Source organism: Hakea prostrata, chromosome 9 (assembly GCF_041222555.1).
Source record: "Hakea prostrata isolate BN-2017 chromosome 9, UWA_Hpros_2, whole genome shotgun sequence".
NCBI classification, from domain to species: domain Eukaryota; kingdom Viridiplantae; phylum Streptophyta; class Magnoliopsida; order Proteales; family Proteaceae; genus Hakea; species Hakea prostrata.
The window spans coordinates 17,426,326-17,445,945 of record NC_142608.1 but is presented as its reverse complement, the minus strand read 5'-3'; the positions used below and the strand labels follow the sequence as shown (position 1 = coordinate 17,445,945).

Genomic DNA, 19,620 nt, shown 5'->3' with positions numbered 1-19,620 from the left:
GATGAGGGCATCAAGAAGAGATGGGAAACTTATTTCTCAAGTCTACGAAATGAACATGCTTCAGGTATCTGTGACTCGAAAGATTACACAATTTGCCATGGCACTAATTTTCGAACATATATGAATTATAATGTTAGAAGTAAAAGAAGCTCTAACGAGGATGAAAGTAGATGAAACACAAGGTCCTAATGAAATTCTAATAGAAGTGTGGAAGAGCTTAGAAACCTACGGGTTAGCTTGGCCGACCAAGTTGTTTAATAAAATTATCTGCACAAGGAAAATGCCGGATAAATTGGGGAGAAGCATTGTGGTACCAGTTTATGAAAATAAATGAGATATTCAAAGCTGTAATAACTATAGAGGCATAAAACTGATGAGTCATACTACAAAATTATGGGAGTGAGCAATTGAAACCTATTTGAGATACGAGACCACTATAATGGAGAACCAATTTGGTTTTATGCCAAGAAGATCTATGATTAAAGCTATATACCTGATTAGGAGACATATGAAAAGGTTTAGAGAGTGTAAGAAAGATTTTCATATGTTCCCTATTGACCTAGAAAAAGCTTATGATAGAGTCCCTGAAGCATTAATTTGGCAAGTACTGGGGAAGAGTAATGTTGCAAGTAAGTATATATACATAGTTAAAGATATGTATGATGGTTCAATGCATTGTCCAAATTTCAGTTCTGACCAAAACCAATACGAAACCTGTCAAGTGAAATAAATGTACCAAATTTGGCTCATCTTGGTTGAAATTTCGATTGGGATGGGGGTCGCCTCGTTTGGATTGAACCAAGGTTGTCAAGGCATTGCCTAGGCATCCTAGCCCTTTTTGGGTCAAGGTGATGCCTCATCACCTTGCTGGGTCTTGATTTTCGTTGCCCTTTATCTCCTCACTTTGTCGCCTTGCTCTTGACAACCTTGGATCAAAGTGAAATGGAGCACTGAGCATTTTGTTAAATGGAGCATTTTGTTCCATTTTACTCATCAAAATTCTAGGTTTCGACGAGAATTTTGATGATTTCATCCCCTTAGTTTTCTTCCTCTCACTGTTTCTGAGTGCCCTTACCAAACCTTAATTTCATCTCCTTCCATCATCTTCTTCAAGTTTTAAAGGGGGATTTGCAGAAGATGTACATAGGCTTGTAGTGGAGGATCGAGTTTTACCAAATTACATGGCCTTGCTAGGTTTTTCCCACGTACTCTCGAGTTAAGTGATTGAACCTTTGTAGGGGAGGTTTGAGTCCACAAGGGCTCACAATCTTCTTGTTGCTTATTACTAGCAGAGGAGGATCGAGTTGCACCTCTGCATATCAGTTTTTGTCCTATTCCTCCAGCAACGTTAGCCGACCTTTCTTTGAAGCCCAGAGGCTATTTTAGTAGGGTTTTAAGGATGAAGTCTGAGCAGCTTTTGCTAGCCCACTTCAGGAGCTTCTTGTGATTTCCTTGTGAACAACGACAACATTTGAGTGATTAATTATTAGAAAATTGATCTTACTGGTATGATCTTTCCCAATTTCTCCAAACTTCAATCCTTGCAAAAATTGATTTGTGCGTGTAATAATATCATAGGTACGATGACTACGATCTAAACTTCTCTCAATGCATTTGATGTAAAAAACAATTAGGGACAAAATTAAACCAAATAGGGTAGAAACCAGGACCAAAATTTCTAGGGAAATTCCCTGGTTTTGACCATTCTTATTGAAATTTCGGCCATATCTCATTTTTGAGGATGGCCGAACTCAGCCTTAAAACCAAGCCCTTTTGCCTTAATTAAATGACAAGTGTAAGAACGGGTATAGAAAAATGTGGTGAATTCCTGATTACTTGGGCTTAATGAATGATCAGCTTTAAGCCCATATTTATTTGCATTTATAATGGATGATTTAACCAAAGACATTCAAGATGAGGTTCCTTGGTGTATTTTTTTTTTTTTTTGCTGATGGTATTGTTTTAGTAGATGAGACACAAGTAGATATTAATATCAAGTTATTATCAATGAGAGCAACTTTGGAATTAAAAGGCCTTAAACTAAGTAGAATGAAATTGGAATATCTAGTGTTTAACTATTGTTATGATTGGATTGATGATGAGGTGGTGAACTTGATGAGAAGAATATTCCACAAAGTGATTATTTTAGGTACCTTGGCTCGATCATAAATAAAGAAAGTGATATAAAGGATGTTGTTTTTCCAAGAATTAAAATAGGGTGGATGAAGTTCAGAGGTGTGTTTGGGATCTTGTGTGATATGCGAAGTCCCTTAAAACTCAAAGGAAGATTCAATAGGACAGTTATAGGACCAACTAAATGTATGGTGTATTGTGCTGTTATTTTGTTCAGAAGCATCTGGTAAATAAATTCATTGTAATAGAAATGACATGCTAAGATGGATGAGTGGCAAAACTAGGAAGTATATGGTAAGAATGAATGATGATCATACCAGCTCTAGTAAATGATGAGTTACAAGAAAGTCAGTTGAGGTGGCACTGCCATATATGGAGAAGTGATTTAATCTAGATCGAAAGAATTAGAAGAACTAGGGGTAGACCTGTGATAACATGAGGAGAAGTTGTGGAGAAAGGACATGCATAGCTTAGGCCTTGTATTTGGTATGGCCTCAAATAGAGCTGATTGGAAGACAAGGATGCATGTAGTTGACTCCATTTAGTTAGGGCAAGGTTTCTTGTTGTTGGGATTTTTTTGTTGGGGGGGGGGGGGGAGCATGTGTAAAACAACTGAAATGGCTAGATTTTGATGAAGCAGTGGACTTTTAGATCTAAAATGAATTAGCCTAGACTAAAATTTCAGATATTTCGGTTGAAATGCTTCAAGTCTTACTTCAGAGAGTTTTGTTTGCTACCTCCAAAAGTACCAAATATTCAAAATTTCAGTGAATTTTCAAACCAAATTCATTGGCAGGAAAGATATAACCTTGTGGACTGAAGCATCTTAGTGAAAAGAAATCAACAGTGATTCATGTTGTAGCAGCGAGCGACATGGAGCAGCATAAATTATTGATGCTTTTGTGGTCGAGTACGCTATCTTGTTTTGTTAGGTGAAGCACTGGAGTTCTGCACCCTGGATGGCAAGAGTCAGTAGCTGAAAGCATCACTAGCTTACAAGCTGACTTGGTATTGTCACAATAACAAATCCATACTGCTCCAGTAGTCATCCAAACAGAATTGAAAGGTAAAGTGGATAGAGTTTGCTACCCTATCAAGCTATGTAAACTCCCATATAAAATTAAGAGTGCAAAACAGTAGATACCAACTTCCCTATCAACACTTAAAATGAAAAGTAAAACTATAAAAAAAGAAAAAGTCACAACAACAACAACAACAACAACAACAACAACAACAACAACAATAAGCCTTGTCCCAACTAAATGGGGTCGGCTACATGGATTCTTGCCCTCCAATCAGTTCTGTTCGAGGCCATGCTAGATACAAGGCCTAAGCTACAAGTAAAAGAAAAAGTAAAAGAAAAAGAAATCAATGGCAACACTTACTGGACCAGAAGCCCCCTGCTTTGGATTTGGTTTGTCGTAGTTTAGGTTTGGGAATCTGTAGATCAGGTCATGCCAGTCTAGCCACACACGTGGAACTGCTTCACTTGGACTATCCTTCTCCATGAATAAGGCTGGATGGCTTGGGATGATCTAGTTTTACTGGGGCTTTGCAGGTCCCCCTTTAAGTACATAGCTTAGTTAATCTCTTTATTTGCTTAGTTTAGGTCATTTCTTTATGTGCTTTCTTTCTTTCAGTAATTACCTTGACTGTAAATTACACTTTTGATATGTGCTCTCTCTCTCTCTCTCTCTCTCTCTCTTCTCACAGATTCAGGCTCAGGACATCCGTGTTGGTAACATTGTCTGGCTCCGAGAAAATGATGAAGTGCCTTGTGATCTTGTCTTACTTGGTACTTCAGATCCACAAGGTGTCTGTTACGTAGAGGTAATCCTTGAGCACATTTTCTTCTATTCTGTAACTCAACTAATTGTTCATTTAGAACAATAAGAACTATCAAAACTCTAGCATGTTGTTGGTGTTAGGTATGTACTTCAGCTGGGTAATCAATGTTGTAAGTTGTAACCATGTGAAATACCCTTATTTTTCTGTTTATACATCTTTGAGGAGTTTTTTTAACTTAGACATGGTCTGGCTGCTAGTGTCTTGTGTTATTTGGGGTTGACGAATGTAGGTAAGTTAACTCATTTAGGACTTGTGAATTGTGACGGGATCATGCTTGTTGTGAGGGTAGGAAAATTCCTCTTGATCTAGCGCTAGCGCTAGGATCGAGAGGGATCATCCATCTCCTATTGGCACTAGGACTCCACTCCTACTTTGTATTGGAGTCTTTGAGTTCTTTCTTTTTTATATTTTCTGCCTTTTTCTTATCTTCTATTCCAGTTCTGGATTGGTTTCCTATTCCTTCTTGTATTTATATTTCTTTTCCTACTCATAGTAGGAATTGCTCAAATTGTAAACAATAAATTCCCCCACTGGGGGCTATCAATAAACTAAATTAACTCTGAGCAATTACCTTTCAAAGCTTACAACAATGCTCTATCTTGAAATGTTTATGCGATTTGAGTTTCCTCCAGTTGTGTGGTTTGCCGTTTTGCTGGATTTTTTTTTCTTCTGAGTACTGAGAAAAAGTATTTGGGTAGAGAGTCTGCACTCACTGTTGGTGTGGATATACAACTACTTTATTATCTGTATGCAGACATCATGTCAGGTCAGTAGATCTATGGAAGCTTCGGGTGGTGCCTGGTAGTTCAAGCAGTACAAACCTAGTCCTGTTTGAATCTGGAAACCCAACTACTCAGGTATTCATTGTGAAGCTGGGTAGCACCGTCTACAATTGGTCATATGCAGTGAAGTAATCCTGCGAAGTAGGTGAAAAGTTGAGCACATTACTCGTATTTATAAGACTCCTTATCCAAGTTACATATATTAGAAAAATGAGAAACTGAACTCAATCATTATGATGTTTTTTTTCTTTCTTTCTCCCTTTTCTATGTAACCTAAGAGCAGAAGATTTTGTGTGAAAGGAAACTACTCTTAGGATATTTGGGATGATGTCTCTAAGACTTTTGACCAAGGAGTTCACTTGCTTAAAGTCTACCAACCTTTAGAAGAGACAGAGAAGCAGGGAGACATGACTAGGGAGACGTGACTATCTTAGAGTATTATAACATTGTTATTGAACTCTAGGAGTATGATACCTATTGGAATCTGTGTCCAATTCTGAGGATGAAACAAAGTTCATGTTTTGAGCTAATTGAGGTACTAATATTGAAAATCCGCACTTCTGGTATCAGAGCAGTTGTAATCAGCACTGGTTTCTCCTGAAATTGCTGTTTTGAGAGTTGTTCAGGTTTCTAGTTTGAAGAATAAACCCTAGTTGATCTTCTTCTTTGAACTAGGGTTTCCATGAAGATTAAACATGGGAGAAGGGCCAACTAAAAGAAGTTGAAAAAAATGATTTCTAGAAAAGGACCGTCTGAAAGGACAGAGAGGATTCAAGAGAGTCAAGCTGAGCCTGTAGCTCAAAGATGGGATCATTTTCTTCTTTTTTGGTGTTTCTTTTTGCTGCCTAGGGATCACAGCACTCCATTGCTACTTGATTTTAACGTACCGTCGATGGATCATTCATTAGGTTGGAGCTTTGTTGTTTGGTTTTAACTTTCATAACTTTCTGGTCAGTTCCTGATGTAAACATAAAAACCCCCTGGCCAAAACCCTAAGTGGGGCCCCCAAAAGGATCTAAGAAGCCTCCATAAGGTGGCCGAACCCTACAGGAGGGGTATTTTGGGCATTTTAGCCCTTAATTTACTCCTGAATTTAATTTAGAATTTATATCAGAATTTTGTTCAGTTGGTTTGAGTCTTGGTTATTTCAGAATTTAACTATAGGGGCATTAAATTGATGAGCCATACGATGAAGTTAAGGGAGAGAATAATTGAAACCCGTTTGAGACACTTAACTACAGTTACGGAGATCCAATTTGGGTTTATGCCGGGAAGTTCTACAACGGAGGCTATTTACCTAATTAGGAGACTTATGGAAAGGTATAGAGAATGTAGGAAAGACCTTCATATGGTATTTATTGACCTAGAAAAAGCTTATGATAGAGTCCCTAGAGCGTTAATTTGGCAAGTACTAGAGAAAAGAAGTGTTGCAAGTAAATATGTAGATATAGTTAAGGATATGTATAATGGTTCGGTGACTAGTGTTAGAACAATGGGGGGACAAAGTAATGGATTCCCGATAACAGTTGGGCTACATCAATGGTCAACTTTAAGCCCATATCTATTTGCACTAGTAATGGATGAATTAACCAAAGACATTCAAGATGAGGTCCCTTGGTGTATGCTTTTTGCAGATGATATTGTGTTGATTGATGAGACCCAAGTGGGGATTGATACCAAATTAGAATCATGGAAAGTAGCTTTGGAAATCAAAAGGCTTTAAACTTAGTAGATTGAAGACAGAATATCTAGTTTGTAACTTTAGTCATGATCAGGCAGATGATGATGTGGTGATACTTGACGATAAAGAGATTCCTCAGAGTGATTGTTTTAGGTACCTAGGTTCAATCATAAGTAAAAGAGGTGATTTAAAGGATGAGGTTTCCTAAAGAATTAAAATAGGGTGGATGAAGTGGAGAGGTGCGTCCGGGTTCTTGTGTGATCGGCGTATTCCATTAAAGCTTAAAGGAAAATTTTATAGGACCGTTGTTCGACCAGCTATGATGTACGGTGCAGAGTGTTGGGCTGTTAAAAAGAATCATATAGATAAACTCAGTGTAGCAAAAATGAGGATGTTAATATGGATGAGTGGCAAAACTAGGATGGATAAGATAAGAAATGATCATATTAGAGTTGGTTTGGGAGTTGCTCCCATAAGTGATAAGCTTCGAGAAAGTCGTTTGAGGTGGAACGACCACGTTCAACGGAGACCTATAAATGCCCCTGTACGGAGAAGTGATATAATCCATATTGAAGGAACTAGAAGAGCTAGGGATAGACCTAAGATAACCTTAGGAGAAGTGGTGAGAAAGGATATGTATAGCTTAGGCCTTGTATCTAGCATGACCTCAAACAGAACTGATTGGAGGGCAAGAATCCATGTAGCCGACCCCATTTAGTTGGGACAAGGCTTATTGTTGTTGTTGGTTTGAGTCTGGTTAGTATTTGCTTTGAATATTTTAGTTTGAGTTGAATTGTTTGCTTCAGTCTTAAGTTATCTAATTAGCATGTGCATAAAAGATAACATAAAATATGTGAGATTCCAATCCAAGGGTTGAAATCTCGTAGTAATTTGACCTTTTCCAATTATTGATAAGAGTCCAGTTCTACATGTAATGGAACCCTATCAATAAGGAGATCCCAGTTTGAGTCAGAGTCTTAAATAGCATTTTCATGTAAGTTATTTTCAGATTTTATGAATAAGAATTGTAGTTAAGCCAAGTCGGCGGGCCGGGGGACGCGGTTGTCTTTGAAGCTTTCAATTTTGATCCAGCATTCAAGCATTCCTTCTTCAAGTTCACAAGCGTCAGACCAGCAATTCCAGCAACTATTCAAGTAAGTCCAAGAGCCCCCACCTCATTCCCAGCTTCCTTCTTCTGTCCGCAGCCCTTCCCACTCCTCCGCTTCTCTTGCGCAAACCCTAGAGGTCCCTGCCCATTAACCGTAGCATCCCCAGGCCCGTCCCCTCTTTTTTGGCCTAGAAACCCATCCTTGTCCCATCGCGAATCACCCCTGCCCCCTCCCCTTTAGTTTTCTGCAAATCCAGCCTTTTCCCCTAGCCTTCGTGATCTCCTTCCTTCCTCCTCCTTCCCCACGGCTTCCAAATCCCAACCTCATTAGGATTCGCCTATCCCCTGCTCTTTTTAAACCCGTTCTACCCTCATTAGAATTGTAGAAGCTTCTAGGCATCAGCCCTAACACTAGTTTCCCCAAGCAGCCCAATTTTCTGGGTTTTTTGAATTTCTGCACTTCAACTTCTTCAAGTGAAATCTGCAGAATTTTGAGAAATTCTGGAAAAATCTTTAACGCCTGAACTCCAGCCCCTACTTTCTGAAATAACTTCTGAATCGCAGAACAGTAGTAATCTCTGATCTAAACTGCAAGGCAGCCAACCCTAGACCCTTCCCAAACCCTAACTAAAACCCTGACTACCCTGGAATTTCAAATCTGTATTCATAGTACAATAGAATGCAGATTTGAAGTTAATTTTCCGAAGGACTTTTAACCCTGTTAGAAACCCTAAAACCCCTCTACTCTTTGCTGGAATTTCCTGGGCAGCCACATTCTAGAAAAATTACAGTTTTACCGCTAACCCTAGGTCCGTGTTTACATCAATTGGTATCAGAGCTGTAAGTTCCAGCAAGCTTCTAGACGTTAAATCCCCATGGATGAGCCAGATTCAAGACAACAATTGGAGCAACTTCTGAAGATCCAACAAGGTATGCTTGCACAACTGACAGACATGAACACAAGAGTTACCAAGTTGGAACAAGCAAGGACTGCAGCTCGTGTGCAAACTCCACCACCACTTGGATCTCAAATCTATGTACCACATGGTAAAGGAACAAGTGGTGCAAGAAGGTACAAAGAAGATGAGCTAGAACCATACCACCCTAGGAACTTTAGAGACAGAAATGGCTACACAGGGAGTCTAGGTATGAGATTCTGATTAATGATAGGTATGATCCTGATGGTGGGCAATAGAGAAGGCAGCCAGCAACATGTAATCATTTGAAGATTACATAAGGGCCTACTTCATTGGAGGTCAAGAGCAAAGAAGAGGTGTAGACCACCACAAGGTCAAATTAGAGCTGAAAGAGTTCAAGGGGTCCCTTGACCCCCAAGTTTTCTATGACTGAAGGGCAACCCTAGATGATTATTTTGACTGGTATAACCTATCAGAAGAGAGGAAAATGCATTAGCCAAGACCAAGCTGATTGGTGCAGCCTGAGAGTGGTGGAACACTATGTCTAAAGAGCTCTACTATGAAGGCAGAGAACCCACAATGTGGCATGTGGGACTAGATGAGAAGAGAGCTCATAGAAAGATATCTCCCAGAACATTACAAAACAAGACTCCAGGAACAATTTCACGCATTGAAGCAAGGTAATTCATCAGTGGCCAATTTTATTCAACAGTTTGACTCTTTGGCTTCCAGAACTGGCACTAGGGAAAGTAAGCTTAAAACTACTACTAGTTTTAGGCTTGGGTTAAAGCTAGATATCCAGATGGCATTGGGGGTTGCAGATATTGTAGACTTAAGGGGCTTGTTTGATAAAGCCTTAAGGGCCGAAACATTGTTGATCCAAAAGAAGCAGTCCTGTCAGGATTATAGGAGGGACCCACCCCTTTCTAAACCTTCCAGCCCTACTACTACTATAACACCAGTCAAAGTAGAAAATTGTGGGCCAGTCATTATAATAATCTAGGAGTTTGTTATTGTTGTAATGAGAGAGGGCACTTTGCTAGTGAGTGTTCTAAAAGAAGGGGACTTGCAGTCCTAGACGCACCTCCACCAGACCCCACCACTGAAGAGACCCCATGAATCTCCACATCTGGAGTTCAAAGATGAGGAATACAATGAAGATAAGGTTGATCTAGCAGTCCACCTCAACTTGGTCTCCAGAGTTCTGATGACCACTGCCGTAGCTGAAGAAGAAGACTGGAAGAGAAATACAATCTTCAACACCAGACTTAGGGGGAGGACTCAAAGCCCTAGCCTTTGTGGACAGTGGCAGTAGCATTAACGTAGTTGTAGAAGACTTCCTATAGAAGACAGGACTCGCAAAAAGCATCCCAAGCCTTATAAGTTAGCACTCCTGAATGACTCCCGACTGTATGTAACTACTAGTTGCCTTATCCTAGTTAGTCTGCACTCCTACTTTGATGCCATATGATGCGATATTATTCTTGTGAAGTCTACTGATCTTATATTTGGAAGGCCATGGCTGTTTGATAGAGATGTCACCATCCCTTGCAAGGAAAATTAGTGCATCTTCGAGCATGAAGGGAAAAAGATTATACTACTTCCACTGAACCTAGCTGAAGATGCCAAGAAGAGACAAGTCATGCGCACCAACCAGCAGAGTCCTGCTCAGAGTCAGCTAATGGTGATGAACCAAACTAGCAAGACTCCACTAAGGCCCAGTGAGAAGACAAAAGTATTTAGAGTCCCCACAAAAGTCAACCATTCATCGGGGATGAATGTTTTCAAGAGGGGGAATTGATGTGAATGCAAAAACCCCTAGCCAAAACCCTAAGTGGGGTCCCCGGGAAGGATACTAATTAGTCTAGATTGACTTGAACTCTTAAACCTGAAATAAAACCTAAGAATAAGCTATTCTTCCCTTATAACTTAAGTTAGGCACATTACTTTAAGCAATTAATTATACTGTTTTCGTACTTCGCCTAGGTACTAATCTTTTGGGCCCAAGAATGGGCCCATGACTACACAAACATATTAAAAAAGCCCCAACACCCATATCTATCAACTTTAGGTTGATTGCAAGGGGAAATGGGCCAATTTGGTGTTTGATCTGCATCAGCAATCCCGTGAGACTTTTGCACTTTCCTCTAGTTTCCAAAGAGATTGGACTGGTGGATGAAGAGGCAAAGGCCCATGCCATGGGGGATGATGTAGATAGACCTAGGTGGGACCACTGTGGGAATTCTAATTCAGTAGGGAAAACTGAGAGGTGTGGGGTGCTTCAAGGCTATCTTCCTGGTATAGGTGGTGGTAGGAGAGACCGACTGGATCACACATCGTGATGATGGAGACCGAGTGCATGGGATACCCTCATGGAATATAGGAAGATCACCATTCCCTTGCTCGAGAGGATTTTGCAGCAGTTTCATGGATTTGTCACAGCTGGGTAGGTATCGTTCCATTGGACCTGTGCTAGATCCTTTAGTTTCAGCTCCTGCCTTGCAAGCCTCTATGTCAGCTCCTTCCTCAGTCATTGACTCTGGAGCCACTGATCGCTGGCTATCATGTCTCAATGTTATAATACATATTCTGTCTGCTCTGGTAGGTATAGTGTTAAGAGGATGGTTCCACTTTCCTCCATTTCTTGTAATGGTAGTGTTTATGTTACTTCTTCTATTCCCTTGATTTGGTTGTTCATGTACCCAATTTTGCCACTATCCTAAATCTTTAAGTTGTGTGACAAATCGTTGAATAGTTATCAATTATCACAGTCTTCCCAATTGGCTTTTTCAATATTTGGTGGTGAGGATTACTGACAGGAAAATGAGAAGAAAGGGCTCAACCTTCTTGAACCACGAGCATCCTTATTTATTGTAGTTTTGTCTAATATGTGTGTACTTTGATCCTATGATGCTTTGGTATCAATATTCAGGACAGCCTCTTTTGGTTATGGAAAAACATTTGCCTCACTTGTTTCTTCTATTATCATATCTCATGTATTTCATATGTGAACCTGTTTTTTTTTCTGCTAAGCATTTTCATTGTTCTTATATTTTTGATTGTTATAACTTATAGATCAATATTTCTTTTCTACCCGTCGACGAACTGCTCGAAGGGCTTGGTGAGCTCTACAAGGAGTACGCAGTCATATTGTGCATGCTAATGTCTGGGAACCTGCAACTACTACCTTTTGATTTGGCTCTTGTTATCTTGATCATTTATGGATGATCATTCTCTTACTGCATGAACCCTTTTGAAGAAACATAAAATGAAGTATATGATGCTTTCACAAACTTCTGTCAAACAATCTTCACTCCGTTTAGTGAAATAGTTCATTCTGATTTTCTTTTCATGTTTTTTTTTTTTGGGTGGGGGTGGGAGGTAGTGTTATGTGTATGGTGGACTCACAAAACCTTTTTCTGGGTCAATGATGGCAGTATCATCATCTTGCATGTGTTAACTCACCCCCAACAAAACGTGCTAGCTGAGGGGAAAAACTGCCATCTATTGCAAGTCACTAGGAAATTGCTATTTGGTATTACATGTTCCTATGACTTTTGGTTTGATGCCCTTGCTATTTCCCTCTTAATCAACTTACTCCCACAAAGCTTATTGTTTCCAAATTCTGCTTTGACATTCAGTCCCCCCCGCTTTTGCCTTCTCTTATCCACGTCTTGAGATCCATTCTCTTTGTTTAGGTAGCACTCCCTCTTCCTTTTGAGTTGGATTTCCCCATTGCTATTGAAAAGGGGAGAGTGTATGCATTATTTCAATAACTCAGTTTGTTTCTTATGATGCTGTCTCTTCTGCTCTTGCTTTCTCTATTTCACTTTCCTATGAGACCTCCACTCACATTCCCAAGAATGTCACGGACACTATGTTTGACCCAAAGTGGAAGGACGCTATATATGAGGAAATGATAGGATTTGTGAAGAAATGTACTTGGAAGGTGGGTGATCTCCTTGAGGGGATAGCTTTAGTTGAAAATAAATTGTTGATACCATCAAGTGCTGGTTAGGTGGTGTTTTGGAGATATATAAGGCTAGATTAGTGGCCACAAAAATGTCAAGTGTATGGGATTGATTGTCAGGAGACGCTGTTTTAGCCGAATGTAATTCAAGATCATTTACTACAAATAAAGACTGGCCATTGTATCGTCTTTATGTGAAGAATGCATTCTTCTATGGTTATTTAGAAGAGAACTGTATGTGCGAACTTTGTCAGTCTTCAAGTTCCCTTCTGCATAAGGGAAAGTTTCTCAGGAATGGATATCTGTACAAAGTAAGGTCGATTATATGCTATTTATCCAATAAAGTAATGGCAAGGGTTGTTGGGCCTTTGCGCTGTTGCGCAATGGTTAGTGGACTACAGTTGTCGCCTGAGGTTAAGTTAACGAAAAAGCCTCTCAGCAAAAATTGTTAGGGTAAGGCTGCATAGGAAAATTGCCCCCTCCACCCCGGAATCTGATTGTTCAGAACCTGCCTTCGGCATTGGGTTCGCTCTTTTTCTGACACTGTAGTGCCTGGGTATGACAAGTTGAGATGATCAGACTGAAATCTTACTTGGCCCAATAGTTTGAGGTCAAAGACCTTGAAAATTTGAAGTACTTCCTGGGGATTGAGTTGTCAAGGTCTAGAAGGTGTGCTATTATTACCTTGGACCCAAAAAAGAGCCTGGACACTTGTGGGTAATGCCAAGGAGACGTCTTGACTAATATGATTCACCCAATCATATGTAGCCATTTTAATTTTGGGAGGAACATAAGAAAAAAGGAAGACTATTTGGAGTTTGTCATTGTTATTTCTTGGGTTTTTAAGGCTGCCACTTTGGCTTCTGTTGTTTTCCTTCTTTCGTGCATGTTTCGGATTGCTAGGTTGGACATTGATAGTTGGGTTTTTTTTCATCATTATATTCTGGAGTTGGGTCAATGTTTTCAGGTTCTCTTTTGTTTGATTGCTTTTCTTCTGTCAACAAGCATTACTGTAAAGGGGCATAACCCTTGTGTACTATGGGGGCGCACATGGGTTATGCACATGCTCATGTTCCTCCCATCTTTAGTTTATTTCTATTTCACTTGTTTCCTTTCCTTCTTGTGGCTTGGTTGTTAAGCAAGTCTATTTTAGGATACTAATATTTGAAGATATTTTATAACCAGATTTGAGGATACTTGCGGATCTCTCTAATAATCTGAAAATTTTGAGTAGTTTTTATTTTCTCAGTGTAATATCCACTTTACTTTTTTGATTGGATCTTTGACTATTAACAACGAATATGTAGGGAGGATAGGTTCATGCAAATTATCTCCCCTTCTCCTTGTCCACTCTTCTTTTCACCGTCTCGACTGCTCTGACTTTCTAAAATGCAGGTTTTGTTACACCTTCCATCCCGTTGCCCCACATTTATATTTGTGGAGTTGGTGTCTACCTTTATTTTTGGGGAAAATTTCTCTCTCCATGTAGTTACTCTCTATGTATTCTTACTTCCCTCTCAAAATTTTCACCTATGTTTCCCCCCCCCCAAAAAAAAAAAGTGAACCTACCCCTTTTTCTCACTTGATATTTTACAATGACCAAATTACCCTCTATTTTTGTCCCTACAGTAGATTAAAGCGATTTTTTTTGGATCAATTTTCCCCTCTTCTCCTTTTCCCCCCCTATTAGAATCGATTATGCACGATTAGGTGTGTTTTATCATTTTTAATTTTTTTTTCTTTCCCCCTCTTTTGTAGAATTTTTATTTTATTATCAGTTTATATTTATATTTTCATTTTTCCTTTGATTTATTCTTACAAAAGAGGGAGAAACTAAAAAAATATTTCTAATCATGTTTAATAGTTTCTAGCAGGAGATGAAGGAAAAAAGAAAAAAGAAAAAAAAAGAAATGCATCTAATCACATTCAATGGGTTCCTATAAAAAAGGCAGAAAAGAAAAATTAAAAGTAGAAATTTTTTGTAAAAGAGGAAGGAAAAAAAAAACATCTGGACATAGATTCCTAAAAGCGGGAGAGAAGGAAGAAAAAATTTACTAGAAATAGTTAAATAATCAACATAACCAATTAAGGAGGTAAAAGTTTGGCCATTTTAAAATATTAGGGGAGAAGGAGAGGTAAGAGTTCACTTTTTTTGGGAATCAGAGGTCAAACTTTTGAATGGCGAGTGTGAGTAAATAGAGAGTTAGTGCAGGGGAGAGATAAATTTTTTCCCTTATTCTTCTCATGTACTTGTCAATTTGATGAATTTATCACATGTGGAAATTATATTTTATCATTGTAAAATTAGTTGAGATAATTTCAATTGTGAAAATGCAATGGTTTTTAGTTCTTTGAGTTTGGATACACTCTAATGATTCATCTGATCTTTTGCTTCTATGAATTGCTATTTCTGTGTCACACCATTTATTATAATTTTCTTGCTTTGTAAGATGTTGCAATTAATGAAATTTATCTACCAACTGCAGACTGCTGCTCTTGATGGTGAAACTGATTTGAAGACAAGGGTTATACCCTCTGCCTGTGTGGGGATAGCTGCTGAACTTCTGCACAAAATCAAGGCGAGCCTAAACTTTTTGTCCCCCCTTTGTCAGTTGCTAAGCATTTTGTTGATAGCATTTGTCCACGGCTCTATTCATTCAACTTATATGTTTTTTCTTAAATGAGCAGGGTGTCGTTGAATGTCCAAATCCAGATAAAGATATTAGGAGATTTGATGCGAATTTGAGGTTGTTTCCACCATTCATTGACAATGATTTGTGCCCTTTAATAATCAATAACACCTTGCTTCAATCATGTTACTTGCGGAATACTGAATGGGCATGTGGGGTTGCTGTGTATACAGGCAAGTTCCATTAAAAGAATTTCAGTGTCATTTCACAATCTGACTGCAAAACATTCCCCTCCCCTCCTCTTTCCCTTCATGTTGATAAATGAGACAAAAGAAATGGAAAAAAGAAAAAAAAAAAAAAAAGAAAAGAAAAGAAAAGAAAAGAAAAGAAAAAGATCAGTTAGAAGATAAGTAAATGCTATAGCTTTCAATAATCTTGTGTTTCTGGACTTTCTGTCCATCTGATTGGTAAATGGGATCAAGTACTATCCAATTTTGGCAATTGACATGATTCTTGTTGCTCAGAATATAGAGATTAAATCTAACGATGGAAACTGATTGAATTCAGATTGGAAATGGCAATTGCACGTTCGAGTTTGTCTGGTAATACCAAAGCTGAGTTCAGTTCATTTACCTCCAGATGTATAAAAGCTATAACCGGATTCGAGTTTGGTTACATGTTAGGTTTTTAAATATGGTTTGTTTTAACAGGCCATCATCAGAATTCAAACATCTTCTGTTTGACAGGCCATGATGTTTTTGCTCCAAGAAATAATTAAGAAAGAGAAAAGATGAGAAAGACCAAAAAGCAGAGAAAGATAAAAAGGGACAACGGGAATCAATGGAATTGTGTAACTTTGGTGCTTGGAGTATCCACTTAGTGTTGGGGCTACCACTTCATCCACTATACATGAGAAACAACTATGGCAACATGAAATAAAAGAGTACCGAAACTACCCTACTTAAACTGTAGTAGTGAAACCTATTGGATGCTCCTTAAGTTATAGCTTAGATGTTGATCATGAGCAGCTTGTTACAAATCTGCAAGTTGTGCACCCTGTACTAACATGAATAGGAGAATAGTATCCTTGTTGTAGCTTTTCTTGAACAGTGTGAGAATCTACTTCAACGTGTTTCTTTCTTTCAAGAATCATAGGATTTGAGGCAATATGGATTGCAGCCTGGTTACCAAACCTGAACTGCACAGAAGATTTACTTCCAAACCGATGCTCAATCATCAACTGTTTCACCCCCCATCAACTCACATGTGACATGGGTAATGGCTCTATACCCTGACTCTGCACTGGATCTGGATTGAGCCAGAACGGTGCTTCTTGCTTCTCTATTGCACCAGCTTTGTTCCAACAAACTTTGAACTTCTATCAATAGGAGATCAAGCTCATTCTGCATCTATTAAGCCTTGGACTCTTCCATGTGTTGCCATGATGAGATTGAGGATCGATTGCAGGACTTTCAATCAGAACCAGATTCAAATGGGATTTCTGTAGTTTTTATATTATTTTTATTGTTTTTGGTTTTTTGTGTGGGTTTCTTTGGGTGGGGGGGGGGGGGGGGGTTCCAAGAGGGAAATTTGGGGCTAAGTTCGAGTAGTAAGGGAATGTATCAAGCTTTGATCCAAGTCTGAGCAGATGCTGATGGTCAGAATTGTGATTCTAGAATATAAGGTTTTGGGTGAGTTTTAGGTTTTTGAAGAACTAGGGTTTCAGTTGAATGGGGCTGGAAGAGGGATCAAGTGTATGGATGGCGGAGGGGATTATATCCTCCAACTTAGTGAATCCTAATGGTTCAACTTCTATCAAGGTTTTCAATGAAAATTAGGGTTTGAATGGTTAAATAAGGCAGGAAAGGGTGATCATAGTACACTGTGGGGGAATCCAGAATCCTAGAGCCAAACTTGTGAAGGAAACTAATGGTTAGGTCTGCTGGGATTGTGAACTGTAAGTTGCAAGTTATGGGAAAAGTCAGAACTTAAGAACTGTGGGGTTTGTTCTTTTTTTTTTAAGAGGGGGGGGGTATCAAATAGGAGCAGAAGGGGGCTACGGCTTGAGTTTGGGGTCTGGTTCCCCCCCTCCCCCAACCCCAATGAAAAAAAGAAATCAGAGGCTCTTCTTCAATGGAAGCAACTTTCACAGTCAATCCTTGATTTGCATCTTTGTTAAGAACAAGAACCTTCAAGTAACAGATTGAATCAACAGTCACAACATGGGTTTGGACTTTAAACACCAGGAATCCTGAGCAACTCGAATTTGAATCACCAAGGAGCTTTGATCCAGACTAGAAACTTCAGACCATTTTCTCATCCAAGAAGGCAAGTGGCAGCAGCTGGCCTGATAAGAAAATCTCATACAACCTGAATGCTGTTAACCTTCCTTTAATGGGCTCTATGTGTTTGTGAGAGTGTGTGTGTGTTTTTTTTTTTTTTGGGGTGGGGGTGGGGGTGGGGTGGGTGCTGAATGCTAAGCTACATTAAATCCTGTGGGTATGAGAACTTGAAAAAAGACTAAATGGAAACATAGCACAACTTTCCCATGCGTGGAGAGGTGAATGGGCCTAATTAGAATCTGAACCTGTAAGTACCTCAAGATACACATAACCGGGTTCCATTGAGAAGTTCAAGGAACAGCCAAAAATTGGTTCACAATACTGATAGGAAAGGCAATTGCGAGTCAATCCCCTGTCCAGTAATTCAACTATGGTTGTAAGTCAACTCCCTAACAAGTCTCCAGCATTTCTCAGGAGTCAGGATTACTAAGAATATCATGATAATCACGTGTAAGCTCCAACTTTGGACGCATGGGAGTATCTAGAAGTTTTGGTTACTAATAGTCCTGTTTCTGAAAGAAGATCAATAACATACTTTCGTTGTAAAAGTTAGATTCCTTTCTTTGATTTTTCTGTTCCACACCAAAAAAAAATTCAATCACCCAATCTTCACTTTGTAACTCCTGTTGTAGATGCAACTTTAACTTCTCGATCCTTGGAGAATTGTTTCTTTCCTATGATAATAACATCATCCACCAATATGGTAAGAAATATCCTCTAGCATTAGAATGCTGAAGAATACAAAATGATCATTGTTACAGCGTGTCAGTTCAAACTCCAAAAAACCTAATTGAATCAGCCCAACCAAGCTTGAGGAGACTATTTCGGTCCATATAAAAACTTGTTGAAGTTACACAGCTTACCCGTATCAAAACTCCATCCCCCCCCCCCCCAAAAAAAAAAAAAAAAAAAAAAAAAAAGAAGAAAAAACCTAAGGAAAAAAGAAAAAAAGAAACAAAAACCTAGGAGGTTGCTTCATATCTGCCTCTTCATTGAGATCGACATTCAAGAAAGCATTTTTAACATCAAACTGAAATATAGGCTAATGCTGAGTTGCAAGGAATTTAGAATGCAAGCCACAATGGAATTTGATAAGTGAGATTTTGAGTTAAGTTTTTCCATACTCTTCTTTTGTCCGAAGAAATGATTCATCGAAATAATGTGTCACTCGTTTCGTTGATATGGACACATATGAGATCACCAAATGCTCGGGAGTTCTTCTATTCAATCCCTTTCCTTCTTGTTGCTGGATATCTCATTCGTACACATCTTCTCTTTGTTTCCCGAGCCTCTAGTGAGTTACAAACAAAGTTTGAAAAGATCAAATCTTTGACCACATAACATGAAAAAAGCAAAAGCCCTGCCCTCCCTCTCTATATGAATGAGAAAAGGTGTAAACATAATAAAAAACCTCTCTACGATGTAACTAATGATATTGGGATATGATCCCCCAAGTTTGGTGGGGGTTTGGATAGTTACATCAGAAGATGAGAATTCTTTTTTTTTTTTTTTGGGGGGGGGGGTTTAGGAAGTATAACGAAAATTTAAGAAAATTTTTGCATCTTGAAATTGGAGGGTCAGAATGGTGTCAGAGTAGGATCTAAGGTCACTAGGGTTGGGGGGATGTTGTACGTTAAGTGTGGGACATGTGTAATATTAGGTTGGTGTAGATTTAACCTTGAATTTTGGGTCTCTTAAAAAGTCTCAAAATTTATGATCGGGCAAACGATAAGGTGGTGATACTTGACGTTAAAGAAATTCCTTAGAGTGATTGTTTTAGGTACCTAGGTTCAATCATAAGTAAAAGATGTGATTTAGAGGATGAGGTTTCCCAAAGAATTAAAATAGGGTGGATGAAGTGGAGAGGTGCATCCGGGTTCTTGTGTGATCGGCGTATTCCATTAAAGCTTAAAGGAAAATTTTATAGGACCGTTGTTCGACCAACTATGATGTACGGTGCAGAGTGTTGGGTTGTTAAAAAGAATCATATAGATAAACTCAGTGTATCAGAAATGAGGATGGTAAGATGGATGAGTGGCAAAGTTAGGATGGATAAGATAAGAAATGATCATATTAGAGTTGGTATGGGAGTTGCTCCCATAAGTGATAAGCTTCGAGAAAGTCATTTGAGGTGGCATGGCCATGTTCAACGGAGACCTATAAATGCCCCTGTACGGAGAAGTGATATAATCAAGATTGAAGGAGCTAG

At 39.0% G+C, this 19,620-nt stretch overlaps 1 protein-coding gene across 5 annotated transcripts in view; it reads left to right on the top strand.

Annotated features, from left to right (window-relative positions):
• ALA2 (aminophospholipid ATPase 2) overlaps window positions 1-19,620 on the top strand; it is a 113,746-nt gene that overhangs the window by 26,938 nt on the left and 67,188 nt on the right. For all 5 annotated transcript variants that reach the window (XM_089167718.1, XM_089167717.1, XM_089167715.1 and 2 more), the window contains exons 4-6: window positions 3,847-3,963; window positions 14,926-15,018; window positions 15,128-15,302. In XM_089167718.1, coding sequence (XP_089023844.1) covers window positions 3,847-3,963; window positions 14,926-15,018; window positions 15,128-15,302 — 385 coding nt within the window. The remainder of the gene's footprint in view (window positions 1-3,846; window positions 3,964-14,925; window positions 15,019-15,127; window positions 15,303-19,620) is intronic.